General features: G+C 41.8%; 1 protein-coding gene across 1 annotated transcript in view; it reads right to left on the reverse strand.

The window, feature by feature from the left end:
• Positions 1–14,046, reverse strand: part of kcnh1a (potassium voltage-gated channel, subfamily H (eag-related), member 1a) — a 257,744-nt gene that overhangs the window by 232,491 nt on the left and 11,207 nt on the right. Inside the window, exon 2 of the mRNA XM_078230547.1 lies at positions 1,913–2,036. Within this exon, the coding sequence (XP_078086673.1) occupies positions 1,913–2,036 (124 nt within the window). The remainder of the gene's footprint in view (positions 1–1,912; positions 2,037–14,046) is intronic.

Here is a 14,046-nt window from a genome sequence, read left to right on the forward strand (position 1 = left end):
GCGACTTTTGTCGCAGTCCCCAGTGACTGCGACAAAAGTCAGCACCTCCGAAAGTGCAGCACTTCCTCAGAATTGCACTGAAGTGCCAAGCTCGATGGTCAACTGAGGCCCATTGCCTTTTCAGACTCTAATGAACGTTGATTGGCAGCAGGCAAGATTTCCATCCACACTTGGAAGGAAGTTCCGCCTTAACAAAAGTCTCACCTTGGAGATCTCTCAGCCAATCAGTTATGTTGAAAACTCCCCAGCCCAACCAGGCACAGCACTGCAGTGGCCAGAGGAGGCACTGCAATGCCTTGCCTGAGACTAAGTCCTTCTCGCTGTTGGGGGAGGGTGGGGAGATCGAGGGAAGTGTAGCGGGCCAAAGGTCTCTGATCCATGAGGTGAGGGTACTCTTAACGTACAACCCCTCCCCACCGCTGACTCAGCCTTCATGCCCAAGATCGAGGGTGAGAACATTTTCTTTCTCCCAACCTCCATTCATTGGCCGTCCACCAGCCTACAAATTGAGGCTGGGCAGCAAAAGGCCCTTAAGTGGCCATATAAAGGCTTTAATTGGAGCATGGACGGCCTTCCAGTCCAAGACACTCCGACTGGAAGGAAGCCCTTTCATCTTATTTAACGCTACTCCCTCCCCCAACCACACTGCAGAACCTGTTAAAGTGGGGGAGGAGCGTAAAATTCTGGTCAATGTTTCCACAGATTAATTTTGAATTTACCCCCTTAAAGTGCTGGCCATGTCCTCTGGTGTGACTGTTCTGGACAAAGTACATCAGCTTGCGATACCTCTGAACTTTAAATCCTGCAGCAATTTGCAATTTTCTGCTCCCTCCATGGCAAACCCCAGTGAGTGCTCGTTCGGATGTCAGGTGCTCATTCACATTGTGTATATTTAGTCGCGCTGGGAACTGTGGCAGGATCAGCACATCTCTCATTCAAGCATTTCCTCAATGAAAAATATAGGCTTGCACCTTTGAAGCATGTATACATCCATTCTGCTACCGATGTTACAGCACTCACTATTTAAAATGCTTTTTATAAAATCATAAAAAGATACTTAACAGAAATAACAAATGTATTCATAAATTTTCAAAAATAACTTCAGGTGATGACTGAACTCAGTGCTCGGCACAAAGAAATGAGTTATCTATAAATGTAATTATGTCATAATAATCAAATAGCTATGCTTGAATCATTTAAAGCTTTTGAAAGCCATGCAGTTAACACAATGTTTAAGTTAATTAGACTTGGATATCTTTTATGCAGTTTACCTGAAAATGTAACATGAATCATTCACTGCTAAATACAACAAGATAAAATTATTTTAAAATTTACTTACCCAACCACACACAAAATTATTTTAAAGATATCTTGTGAGGTGATAATTTCGAACTTTAAAAGTCACTGATAATTGCTACTAGGGCATCATGGTGGCACAGTGGTTAGCACTGCTGCCTCACAGTGCCAGGGACCTGGGTTCGATTCCCAGCTTGGGTCACTGTCTGTGTGGAGTTTGCATGTTCTCCCTGCGTCTGCATGGGTTTCCTCTGGGTGCTCCAGTTTCCTCCCACAGTCTGAAAGACGTGCTGGTTAGGTCCATTGACCCGAACAGGCGCCGGAGTGTGGCGACTAGGGGAATTTCACAATAACTTCATTGCAGTGTTAATGTAAGCCTTACTTGTGACTAATAAATAAACTTTCTAGAACCTGACAAGTGGAGAACGTCTTGCTAATATTCAAACAAGCCATTGGTTACCCATGAATTGCCACTGAATACTGATGCAAAATGTGTTCGAGTTCATCAGATTAATCTTTACATTTGTAACCTTTAAAAACATGCAGAATGATATGATGTCCTAGAACACATTTTCTTATCCAGGTGAAAATAAAATGCTGTTGCATCTTTTAATACCTGCAAGCGCTGCTCTTTTGCATAACTTCTGCTCGATGATATCCGGACAGTTTGCAGAATCCATCGTTGCTGTATACAATAGGCCAGTCCACTATCTGAGCATTCCCAAGCACAAAATTTGTGTCTGTAGAAAAAGAAAATGGATTTTAAAACATCTCATTTTGACAAACCATTGTGTTTCCCCAAGGTTTTGGTTCTTCAATAAACGACAGGATGGATTTTTCATTTGGCTCTTCATGGTCACAGAAACAAACAACAAACAACAGAGCCATTCAGATTGTTATGGTCACAAGCGACATGATCTGTGGTCTCGGAGTTTCTGTGAAAATGACACAACAATCTACGTATTTGTTTGTCTTTAGCAGTCAAGCACTTCAATCAACAAGTTCACCTTTAATTTTCCAGTACAATTCGCTTTAAAATAGATTATTCTTTAATCAGTAACTAGAAGGACTGAGCAAATGGATTAGGTTTAGAATGCTAAGGGGTAATTTTGACTTCAATTAATGCAAATGGAAATGAAAATCAAGAGAAATGTATAATGGGAAGCTGAATCAATATCATCTGTTTCATGCAGTCATCCAAAGTCAAAATTAACCCCTTTTCTTTTAGCTCTGGGTCTGACATTTCAATCTAGCCAAATTGTCAAAATGAAAATTTCTGTACATGCTTGGCAGGTAACCTTTACTGTGCAGTGTAAGCCTCACATCTTTTAAAATACAAATCGGGGTTGCATCTTATAACACCTCAAAGAAATGATTATTACTTAGAAATTTTTAGTAAAGACAGCCAGCATGTATTGGTAAAAGCAAGTACGGTGCAGGCGGCACGGTGCACAGTGGTTAGCACTGCTGCCTCACAGCGCCTGGGACCCAGGTTCGATTCCCAACTTGGGTCACTGTCTGTGTGGAGTTTGCATGAGCTTCCTGTGTCTGCGTGGGTTTCCTCCAGGTGTTCCGGTTTCTTCCCACAGTCCAAAGGTAATTTGGCCGTGCTAAATTCTCCCTCAGTGTTACCCGAACAGGCGCCAGAGTGTGGCAACTCGGGGATTTTCACAGTAACTTCATTACAGTGTGAATGTAAGCCTACTTGTGACTAATAAATAACCTTTAACTTTAAGAATACTTGGAGGAAACAGGGGTGCATTAATAAAGTAAATACAGTAAATGTTGTATACTTATTTTCAAAAGATCTATGGTATTAAAGAAAATGTGGCAACAGTAAAGTTACATTAGTTAGAAAAACAAGTTTTGGACAGTTCATGACAGGACATTTCTTGGAAATTCTCCCATTTCGCTTCGCTGAATGTACGGTGAATTAATGGAGTTTGCTGCTTCACTTCCGGTGAAGTAATGGCAGCAGAGAGGGATAAATTCTGAGAAATTTCCTGGGCAATGTTTATCAGACTGGGTTAATGTAAACAGTCACATTCAAGAGGCGGTTGTGCTATTCTTCAATAAATATAAATAATCTGAATGAGTTTACAGTGTACAATATCAAAATACACAGGCAGTATAAAATATGAAGCCTGGGTAACTTTGAAAATAACTAAATGACTTCAGAAAAATATAGACAGGAGATTGAACAGATAGGTAGTTGATGAAGTTTAAGGAAATGGATTTTCAGAAAAGGAATAAGGAGAGGAAACATATACAAAATGTATTTTTTTTAATAAAAGGTAGAGGAGCAGAGAGATCTAGAGAGCAAGAATAGAATCAATATAAGCTGTCAAAAAATTAAATCCTAGCGATGTGCAAATACGAAAACAAAAGGTAAGGAGCCAGATTTTATTGCGGCAGGACAGTTAGTGGCCATCATTTAGACTCATTCTTAACACAGTGGTTAGCACTGCCTCCTCACAGCGCCAGGGATCTGGGTTGAATTCCTGGCTTGGGTCACTGTCTGTGTGGATTCTGCACAGTTCTCCGTGTGTCTGCATGGGTTTCCTCCGGGTGTTCCGATTTCTTCCCACAGTCCGAAAGACGCTTAGTTAGGTGCATTGGCCATGCTAAATTCTCCCTCAGTGTACCCAAACAGACACTGGAGTGTGACAACTAGGAGATTTTCACAGTAATTTCATTGCAGTGTAAATGTAAGCCTATTTGAGACATTAATAAGTAATAAATAAACCTTCCAAAAAAAAATTCCACAAAGTTCCTGAAAGTGTGAGCTAATAAGTGCAATGAGGGAAACAGGACATCTTCTTAACCAATGAAATTTAAGGATTGGAAGTAACCAGTGGAAGTACTGAAAAGCAGCGTGAATTGAAGGGGGTGAATTCAATATAAAATCAAGTATAGAAAGAGAAATAAAGAGGAAAGGAATGTGAAAGAGAAAGAAAAAGAAACTTTATTTAAGAAACATTACAATTAAAATAACATATTTAATTTGCTAAAATAATTCACAACCTGAATGAATGAAACTCCACAGTTAGGACAGTGTTCAGTGCCAGATAGGTTGATTGACTCTTACTTCTGGAAATGATGCTTACACTTAGGGTGGGATTTTGGGGCCCCGCCCACAGCCAGCATTGTCCAGTCCTGAGGAAAGTCAATAGACTTCTGGCTGGACCACCAGATTTTCTGGACCCCCGCCCCCCGACAGTGCCAGAAAATCCTGGCCTTAAGAGTGAAACAGGCCTGCGGTTAGCCTCAGGTGAAAGGCTTACGCTGACCGGGAAAGTTCTTTCAGTCTGTTGGGGCAACTTCAATCTAGTGCTGGATTCCACTGAGGAGCACTGCTCCTTCATCAGGTGAGTGAAGGAGCAGCGCTCCGAAAGCTTGTGATTCCAAATAAACCCGTTGAACTTTAACCTGGTGTTGTGAGACTTCTTACTATGCCCCCCCCAATATCTCCACATCATGGATTCCACTGAGAGGAATATTACCTTATTGATCGTGAGACTTCCCTGTAACATGGGATCTACGTATTCTGCAATTGCTTAAACTTCTAAAGAAAGGATAGTACATGCTCCAGCTCATTAATGGCAGCAACAGGGGCAGCAGCAGCAGTAGCTGCCTTCTCCACAGCCGTGTGCAACTGCACAGAATTGATGGAATGGACACAGTGCTGTACTTCAAAGGAGGTGATATCTTCAACACCGGGTCTATTGACTAACAGTAAGCTTCCTCAATCCCTCTCAATAACGGTGCCTCAGAAAGTTTAGACTTTTGCAGCAGGGAGTCATAGACACATGCAGACTCTTGCAAGAAGACCTCTACCCAAGAGGAGTAGATGACCACCCATTGCCCTTGGCTGTCAAGGTAACCAAAGTTCTTAATTGCCTTCGCTACAGTGGTCCCCTAGAGATCTTCTGTAGGATCCGCCAATCTGCAAATTAAGGGGGTGGAAGCCTTTCCAAATTACAAATAATCAGAACAATCAGAATTTGCAGCTTGCATATGACCACCACAAGAGGGTAAAGTGAGTATTGGGGTAGCTGCTGTGACTTTCATATTTCAGCAGCTTTAAGTTCTGTAGGTCTTTTCTCCGTGAAGTATCCTCAGCAGTTGGCTCCTGAGGAGAAGGAACACCAACTCAAGATTTGACTGATGACTCCACTGAGGATTCCCTAATAGAGGCAAGGTGAAAGACAACAGGAGCTATGGCACCATCAGAGCAACTGCAGAGAAACTCATTGGCTTTCTCAAAATTGAATTCTGCTACCTTGACTAACCTGGAGCACCCTTCAATGCACTCAGCAAGGTTCTTCAAAGTTATAGTAGTCTGCTGTGCCCTGTACAACATGGTGCTGCAGAGATGATTACAGGTGACACCAGAGGAAGGTGGGGAGCATCTGGCATCCTTGAAAGAGGAGGAGGAACAGGAGCATCCTGGTGTGCCACTGGCACCAGCAGGCACAGACCAGCCTGCCAGAGAAGTCCAGGAGGAAGTCTTCTCTTTTATAGAAGACAACGCCCTTCGCTTTAGAAGCACGCTTTCAGCATTGAAGGCTTCACATCATGACCGCTGAAAATGAGTTCCTATTTAGCATAGTACAGATCATGATATTACATTTATTGGTAACATCAATTTAACATGAGTAACAGTTAAATAATGTGGCAGCATGATATCTAATGCTGTCACCGGAGGCCGAACAAGGTCCCAATTCGAAAGCATATGAAGTTGGGTGAGAGAAAAATGGAAATCAGAGTGTGGATCCAGAAATCCGTCCCAGTTCCACCTCCAGCTATATTCAGCAGTGTGGAAAAGGAACAGGTTTGGAAAACAGCACACTGCTGTTTAGAAATTGCCGGTACCATGCTGAAAGTGGGTATTTCCGAACTTCTGCAATTTCCAACAAGGCAGCTGCGGTCACTGAAAGTTTTTAAGGTGGAGGTAGGTAGATTCTTGCTAGGCAATGGAATCACAGCTTTTCGGGGGTAGATGGGAATGTGGAATTCGAAATACAGACAGATCAACCATGACCTTATTGAATGGGAGAGTAAGCTTGAGGGACTGAATGGCCTGCCTTTGTTCCTGCTTCATATATTCATATGAACCACGGATTAGAGATGGGAACTATCTAAAAATGAGTAACAATTCATTATGCAATGCAGTAGCCTGAGTTATATCTGCGTTTACTAAAGTGAGTTATGACAGTGTTGTGATTGGAGAAGAATAGTGACCATTAAATAAGTTGGTTGCCAGGTTGTTACTTCTGACAAACGATCAAGATAATGAACACCATTGGAAAGGGAGAAAATTTTCAGATGCATTAGAATAGATCGTCCACTAGATAAAGTACTATTCTGCATTGAAAGCATAACCATGTGTGAGATCAATAGCTAATTGGTTAAACTTTTCCCACAGCTTGCATTCATTTTTAAAGACCATCTCTGCTGTCTATCTGACTGTTTCAAAGCTCTAATAGACGTCTGAGGTTTCACCCATTCTTTAAAGAACAGCTCAGCCATCTATTTGGCTGTCTTCAAAGGCACTAAGGGATTTTGAACTACAGTTTCTTTACACAGCTGTCCAAGGTAGTTTGAGGTGAAAAGGAGGTGGAAAGAGGTTGATGTGGAAAGGGGGATTCATAATGAACATAACTGAGCTCAGTGAACAAAGGCAGACCTTTTAACCTGGCCACCTCAACATTGGCCCACCTCTATTTCCACTTCAATAGGCCTAACTCCAGACTGTTCCCACCTCCATCAGATGAAAATTCCGGCAGCAGGCACTACCAGGAGAGAGGTGGGATCATGACACTGGGAAAATTCCCAACTACCATCTCCATAATAAAAAACCAACCCCAGGTCTCCGGACAATCCCTCTCCCTCCATCATCAATAGCCTGTACTGCTGCCCGTCTACCAATTTCCAGGGCTTCCTCCTCCATAATGGTCAGGGTGGCCATGGCTGCAGCTCCATCCTGTTTCTCTGCATCTCCTTGAAGGTATGGGCTCTTTTCCCCAGCAATGAGAAAAGCCAGCGAATTCTGCGAGTGAGAAGTGAACTGGTTACAAAGGATGGAGGGTAAATATTTAAGGGGAATTGGAGTAGAAGAATAATAGGTTCAGGGTAAGCATGACTGATGGAGATTTGAGGAGGCTAGGGAGAAAGGAATGTATGTAACTGCACGGTGTTTCGGTCAGAAGAGTGCTACTCAGGAGAATGCTAGGAAAGTGGCAGAGTGATGGCTGCCAGCTGAGAGTTGCAGTACACCCACTAACAGACCTGGTGAAGTCATTAAACGTTTTCCTGCACTGGACCCAGGTCTTCGGCACCACATTCGACCTGCTAACAGATTCCACAACTTGCAATCATGCCCGCTTGGTGAAGCTGGTTGACCTCCTCCTGCCATCCACAAAGAGAACTTCAAAACTGAGATGAGGGGAAACTATCTCTCTCAGAAGCTTGTGAATCTGTGGAACTCACTGCTTCAGAGTGCAGTGGAGGCAGAATCAATGAACAGATTCAAGAAAGAAATAGATATGTTTCTGATGAAAAATAGGATAAAGGGCTATGGAGAACAGGCAGGAAAGTGTTGCTGAGACTGGGATAAGATCAGCCATAATCATGTTAAATTGCAGAGCAGGCTCGAAGAGCTGAATTGCCTACTCCTGCTCCTAATTCCTATGTTCGTACATTCTCTCAATGCCCTCACTGTATCTCCCGCTCCTAATTCCTATGTTCATATGTTCTCTCAGTACCCTCACTGTATCAATCATCACCTCCTGAGTCTGTGAACCAGGGAGCAGCCTTTCCACATTTTCCATCTATACTGTAGTTCCTTGTTCCTTCACCTGGGTGGCACGTTTCAACCACTGCTGCCATTTACAATCTGCCTGGGACTATTTAAATAGAGATCCTTCATTGCTTGCTTCGGCATACCACCTCACTCATTCTCCCCGATTGGTCAGGGAACTAATTACAATGGAAAAGTGTGCAATTTAATTGGCTGGGATCCTGATCCATAAACGGTCTCACCATTCTAGCAAGGACTAAATGGAAAAGATTCTGCTCTAGGTTTGTCAAGAAGGTGGAGATGGATCGAGGTGATGCAACTTTCCATGTTTTACCCATTTTTGGGCTCATTGATCAATAGAAAATAAAGACAAAAAATATTGAAGAAAAAATTGCAGATGTATTAAAAATGTGAATTATATAAGGTGTGTACAAAGGAATCTACATTCACATGTCTTAGCACTTTCTCAGGGTGTCTCAAAGCACTTCCTGCTTGATGTATTACTTTTGAAGTGTAGTTACTATCGTACAGGGAAACAATTTACACAGAGTAAGATTACCAATAAATCTGTTTTTGATGATGTTGGTTGAGGAAGGAATACTTATCAGGGCAACTGGAGAACTCTCTACTTTGCTTCAAATCTTGTACACTCAGCTAGCCAGACATTCAGACTGTGGTTTAATATATCAGCTAAAAGATGCCACCACCAGCTATGTGGTATTTACTCGCAATACTCTGCTGAAGCCCTGATGATATATTGAAGTTCTAGAGAGGGCTTGAAGCCAGAGCCTTCTGATCCAAAGACAATAAGTGAATCCAAAGTCAGAGATTCCAAATAATAGTATTCTAAACATGTATTCAGATAAATATCCCATGAAGTAATATTCATGCCACATCAATGTGGGGCAATGACTATCTCTAACACGAGAAAATCCAACCATCTCCCCTTGACATTCATTGGCGTTACCATGCTGAATCCCCCACACTCAATATCCTGAGTGTTACCATTGAGCAGAAACTGAACAAGATATAAATACTGTGGCTACAAGAATAGGTCAGTGGCTAGGTATTCTGCAGAGAATAACTCACCGTCTAGCTCCCCAAAGGCTATCCAAGAGGTATGATGCAATACTCTCCCCTTGCCTAGATGAGCACAGCTCCACAACACTCAGGAAGCTTAACACCATCCAGGACAAAGCAGCCCCCTTGATTAACGCCCCATGTATCACCTTTAACAGTCACTTGTTCCAGCACTGGCACACAGTAGCAGTGGTGTCTACCATCTGCAAGATGCGCTGCAGCAACTCACCAAGGCTCCTTCGACGACACATTCTAAACGCACAATCTCTCATCTAGAAGGACAAAAGCAGACGATGGTTGGGAACACTAACCACCTGCAAGTTCCCTTCTAAGCCACACATCATCCTAACTTGGAACTATATCGCTTATATTCCTTCACTGCTGCTGGATCAAAACCCTGGAACTATCTCCCTATCAGCACCGTGGGTGTACCTACACCACATGGACAGCAGCAGTTCAAGAAGACAGCTCACCACCACTTTCTGGAGGGAAATTGGGGATGGATGATAAAAAGGCTGGCACAGTCAATGACCCCCACATCCCATGAAAGAATTTAAAAAAATGAATGTTTTCAAAACATCATTAAGAGTACCCTAGTCATTGCGGTTTACCTGCAGAAATTATCTTGTCACAATGGTTAGTCATTAGCAATTTACTTCCACAATTCTTATGCTGGCAACACAATCAAAATTTCCACAAAACTATAGTACAAGTTACTCTCAAACCATTTTAAATATCTGATTTTGTTTCTTTCCATGAAGCAGCAAATCTATATTTTATGGGAGGGAACTGGTTTTATTGTTACTTAAGGTTGAATGTTTTTTTTTGTGTTGCGTGGTCAGAGATGGAAGGAATCCACTATGCACTAATAGATACTGTATCATGGTAACAGTGAAGGAGTTCTGGCTTACTTTCCAAAGTGGCAATCATTGACAATCCTGATAAACAGAAAACGATCAAGCCCTTAACAAGACACTTGCAATGTATTGGTGCATGTGCTTTATCCATTTTAAATGAATACTGCAAAATCAAATTCCTCTTTATAAATACATACTTCAGCTTCTTTGTTATTTCAAATCTATTTAATTTGTACATGAATGCAGCTGACCCTGGCTAGCCTGGTTATTTGCAAGGTCTTGCCCAGCTTATCACTATATGACACCTGTCCCCCACCCAATTAATAAGACTTGCCTCTGCCTGTTTAGTTTCAATAAGCTTTGAACTGGAAGTTGCTGTTAAGTGGAAGAAGTAAATAATACGGCACCCTCTTCAGGTCATTTGGGATCAGTGTAAACAGGAAAAAACAACTATCTATCTCCTGAACCAATCAGATTGAAGTATTGTGAAATGCCTGGTACAGTGTGTAAACCAGAGAGTGTAAATTAGAATTCACTGTCACATCAGATAGAGAAAATGAAATAATGAGGAGAAATGAAAGACTGGATTAGGAGATAGAAAAAAATCATAGAATCATAGAATCCCTACAGTACAGAAAGAGGCCATTCGGCCCATCGAGTCTGCACCGACCCAGGCCCTACCCCCATATTCCTACATATTTACCCACTAATCCTTCTAACCTACACATCTCAGGACGCTAAGGGCAATTTTAGCATGGCCAATCGACCTAACCCACACATCTTTGGACTGTGGGAGGAAACCGGAGCATCCGGAGAAAACCCACGCAGACACGAGGAGAATGTGCAAACTCCACACAGTCAGTGACCCAAGCTGGGAATCGAACCCAGGTCCCTGGAGCTGTGAAGCAGCAGTGCTAACCACTGTGCTAACCGTTCTTTTAAATCCCTAAAACAATGAAAAGGAATAGAAATTGGCAGAAATTAACACTTATCAGTCTATTACATATGAACATACAAAAGAGGAGCAGAAGTAGGCCCCTAGAGCCTACTCCGCCATTCAATTAGATCATAGCTGATCTGTATGTGTTTCGAATTCTACATTCCAATCTACCCCCCGATAATCACTCCTCTATCCCCCGATAATCACTGATTCCCCTGCTTAACAAGAATCTATCTCCACTTAAAAATATTCAATGGCCCCCGCCTCCGCCACCTTCTGAGGCACAGAATTCCAAAGTCGCACAACTTTCTGAGGGAGAAGATTTCTTCTCAGTTCTCTCCTAAAAGGGCAACTCCTAAATTTTTTTAAAAACTGGAGCCTGGTTCGGGCTCATTCACAAGAGAAAACATCCTTTCCACATTCACCTTGTCAAGACCATTCAGGATCTTATATACGTCACTCAAGTCACCCCTCATTCTTCGAAACTCCAGTGGAAAAAAGCCCTGTCTGTCCAACATTTCCTCATGAGACAACAAAAGTGTACTTAGACCGAAATGAACAACTCCTAACTTTCTGTGCTGAGTAAAGTTCATAACTACCATGCAAGTTCAAGAACTTCACTATGTTCAATACATGATTAGCCAGTTGGCAAAGTATCATTTTCGCAAAGCAAACTGCAACCCAAGGCATTTTGGACATCAGTACCTGGACTTTCTTGTTTAACTGTGCATCTGCTCCTTGCCTGAAGTTACAGTGCAATCTTCATATAAATAACAATGTTTCACCTCTATTTTGACAGGAACTTCTGGGCCAATATATGTTGATTTGGCTTACATGAACCTTTCTTTTCTCTGAAGTTGTATGATGAATTATCTACAGCCCATTTCTGTCGTACCATGTATCTATGTTTCCTTAACACATTTGGCTCATACTTTGACAAAAGCTTCAAAGGATGTACACTGCCTTCATATAAATATCCCCCCCAAAATTATAAATATTTGGAAGAGGAAAGCCACATCAAGAAGAACCATACAAAACCTTACAGTGTTGTGCCAATTTATTTGCACTAAGTGTGAACAGAACTGAACCTGATACACTTTGGAATCATTTTTAAAGACTAATCTCAGGCTATGTACACTAACGATAAAATTTATTCCTTGGAAAGTTATGTGACTGTATTTCAGTAGATGGTTGTTGCTTCTAAAATTTCCACCTAATGATTCTAATAGTATATTAGAGCCAAAGCTACATTTTAAAATCTCTGACATTAGTCTATTACAATGATTCGTTACAAAACTATGTCTGAGTATAGCAAACAATTAACAGCACTATATAGTTCCATAGAATATTACCTACTATGTCAGTATAATTGCAATTGGATAAAGTTGATAGTCATGGTAAAATGAAATTTTTAAATCATCAGTCTCAATTGTACTACTTTCCTAAGAGCAGGAAAGAGCTTGGGAGGTGAATGGTTAAAATCTAATGATGGAGCAACCTGGCCCCATTGCTGCCCTTCTGAATTTCAAGACTGAAATCAGTCCATGCAGGGGGCCAAATCAGCATTCCAATTTATGATAGCATCAGCATGAGCTTTAAATTTAACAGGAAACCAGGGGAAGGCCTGAGCTGCTGGTTCCCAAAGGTAAATGCTAAAGGACTCAGGGACGGGAGAGATTGGACACCAAGGGTTTTAGATGGTACTCTGGAGGTCACGTCTGAAGAAGTGGTAGAGTTCAGTGAGCACCTCCTTCAGAAAACACAGACGATGCACCTGCCTTAGGTAGAGAGAAGTGTTCCTGGAAGCTCCAAGGCGGGCATGGCTTCATGTCGAGCTCTTCTGCCTGACCTCCTCCTCACCATGTGAGCAGCTTGGCTTCTTTATTTGCTGCCTCTGCTTTATCTCCCTCTCATGCAGCAGCCCAAAGGAGATTGTAAATATAGACCCATGACTGGGATCCCTTGCAGTCACAACAACAGCTTTCCCATGGGCAGCACCACCCCCTACAGAATATATCAACTACAACCAACTGCTTAAAACACCCAGCACCTTCACAAACGCAGTCAGCAGAATCTAATCAACGACTAACAAGAACTAGTTATTTATGATCCATTTAAGTCGCACTGGTGACTGATCCTCTTGCTGCTGAACGTGTTAACTGCAAGATTGAGAGGACCTTAGTTAGATCAGCCAGGTACAAAATAGCAGTGTTGGTGTCAAATCACTGCTACATGCTGGTCAACATCATGATTTGCCTACTCAACACAATTCTAGCATATTCTAATGTCCGCACCAAGATGGTGCTTGGAGTCAGCCATGCAATAAGTGAACATGGGGCACAAATGCCACTTTGGTACAAAAGAAGCACGCATTGTACTAAAACTACGGGCACTATGGAGCTCAGTTTTGTGGCCATTGTACTTTAATCTTCTATTACTTGACCTCTATATAGTTTATGAGGTGAATCAGTAGTAACAACTAAAATTTAAAACTTAAGTACATTATATACCGCAAAGTGCTATCTGAAAAGGTGAATAATTGAAATGATGAAAGGAAAAGAATTTCTCAAAAAATTCTGAGTCAGGCAAAAAATATTTTCAAGCATAAAAACCATAAAAAGGTTAATATGATTTATAGAAAAATGTGTTACTTCAACTGTAACCAAGGAAAAAATGCCCAGAGCATAATAGAAGGTTCTGATTATTTCTCATGTAACAAGATCACAGAAACATAACCAACATCCAGATCACACTTTTAATTTTAAAATTGTTGGTGGATGGGCAGCAGGGTGAATTAGAAACTCACCCACGACACTACAAAACAGGGAAAGGGTTTTTTAGCTCACCAGAAACATATCTTGCAGCAGGATTTCCCACTCGACCAGCTGACACTATGGGAAATGCAATTTCAGGCAGGTCAATCAGATTGCGCCTCTTAAAGTGAGGTTGTATTCCCTTTAGCCAGATATTGCTTTGAAATTATGGAGGAAGTAATTACTTCAAAATATCTCGCTTGCAAATCCACTGCCCTCCCCCCTCCCCCCCCAATGGGTCTCCCTGGAGCTCTTAAA

Source organism: Mustelus asterias, chromosome 15 (genome assembly GCF_964213995.1).
Source record: "Mustelus asterias chromosome 15, sMusAst1.hap1.1, whole genome shotgun sequence".
NCBI classification, from domain to species: Eukaryota; Metazoa; Chordata; class Chondrichthyes; order Carcharhiniformes; family Triakidae; genus Mustelus; species Mustelus asterias.